Source organism: Colletotrichum jinshuiense, chromosome 7, assembly GCF_051148585.1.
Source record: "Colletotrichum jinshuiense chromosome 7, complete sequence".
Classification (NCBI taxonomy): domain Eukaryota; kingdom Fungi; phylum Ascomycota; class Sordariomycetes; order Glomerellales; family Glomerellaceae; genus Colletotrichum; species Colletotrichum jinshuiense.
Genome location: NC_139314.1, coordinates 3,892,381 through 3,893,633, shown reverse-complemented (window position 1 = coordinate 3,893,633; position 1,253 = coordinate 3,892,381). Strand labels below are relative to the sequence as shown.

Here is a 1,253-nt window from a genome sequence, read left to right as displayed (position 1 = left end):
TTAGCTAAGATATGGCGTCGTACAACATGCGTCTCAAAGACCCGACCTACATCGGAGCTTGACCAATGCATCAATATTTTCGCACCTGAAATGAAACCCCCTTGCTCAAGGCGTGCCGGTCCTGCCCTATCTCGGGTTGGCAGTAACCAGCACGATCTCACGTCACAGTCCAAAGCAGCCTCAAACCAGCATGAGTACCCACGGCACCTCGACCTTTTGGCTATCGGACCGTGTGACCGTCAGTCTTCATTGCCGATCCAGTCACCACTTTCTTTTGCGGAGACAAGCATTCTTTCCTGGGGAGCCACTCAGAAACATTTGCCAAGTATTGTGGCTTGTTCGACGACTTGGCCAGGTAAGAAAGGCAATGGCGGACCGTTGGGCAACGACTGGACGCCGGCGACGAAACACGGGAGACGTACACCACGGCCCCGTTGCCCCCGTCGGACTTGGCACTTGCATAACTCGCCCAGCTCAACACCGGCTCGAGGCTCGACTTGGGCCTGAGTGATGGCACCCTGCTCAGGAAGCGCATATGTAGGTCATGATAGCCCTTTCCAGCTTCTTTTGCGAGCTAGACCCCTGGTCCACTGCCGGAGTTTTGGCTGAACTACACTCTACGCTAACCTCGAAGAAGGAGGTGAGCGACTCAAAAGCCGCGAGCCAAAGCCAACAGTTGACTCCCGCCGAATGCAAATTAGAAAGCGCTTGGCTACCTGATGCCGTGGCGTGGAAGGTTAGCGTGGTAGGGATTTACGATGAACCCTCCTCTCACGCCGTGTGATAACTAGGTGGTAAACCAGGACCAAGATCCTCCACGTTAGCTTGATCCAAGAAGTCGGTAACCAATGGCAGGAGAGAAAGGCGTAGCACGCACACCCCCTCTTATCGCTGTCAATGGTCATGTCCGATGCGCAAGGATTACATTCGTCGCCCTAGCCAGGCAGGCAGCGGCTCCCTCGCCAGTTTTCACTCATGGATGGCTGCATGGGCACATGGGGAAAAGCCCTCCCAGACAAGGTTATACGCGGCCTCGCGGAAGTCGGACTTGAACCAGGCAAGTAGTATGGTTGCATCCAGCGTCTGTCAACTGTCGACCCAGATTCCGGCCTCGAGATCCTGCGGATGAAGCGCACACTGAGGGGACGCATCATGCGGTCGCCGCCACTTCTTTCGGCGCCAGAGAATATGCTGCCTCATCGGCATACCAAACGGCCCCCAACAGACCACCGGTCCGTATTGTAGACTGGATG

At 55.8% G+C, this 1,253-nt stretch overlaps 1 protein-coding gene across 1 annotated transcript; it reads right to left on the bottom strand.

Annotated features, from left to right (window-relative positions):
- Positions 1 to 220: 220 nt before the first annotated feature.
- Positions 221 to 535, bottom strand: EsH8_VII_001014 (uncharacterized protein; the record flags this gene model as incomplete). The annotated part of the gene is made up of 1 exon (XM_083271147.1): positions 221 to 535. The coding sequence occupies one exon, from the start codon at positions 533 to 535 to the stop codon at positions 221 to 223; it is 315 nt and encodes a 104-aa protein (XP_083128704.1).
- Positions 536 to 1,253: the final 718 nt, after the last annotated feature.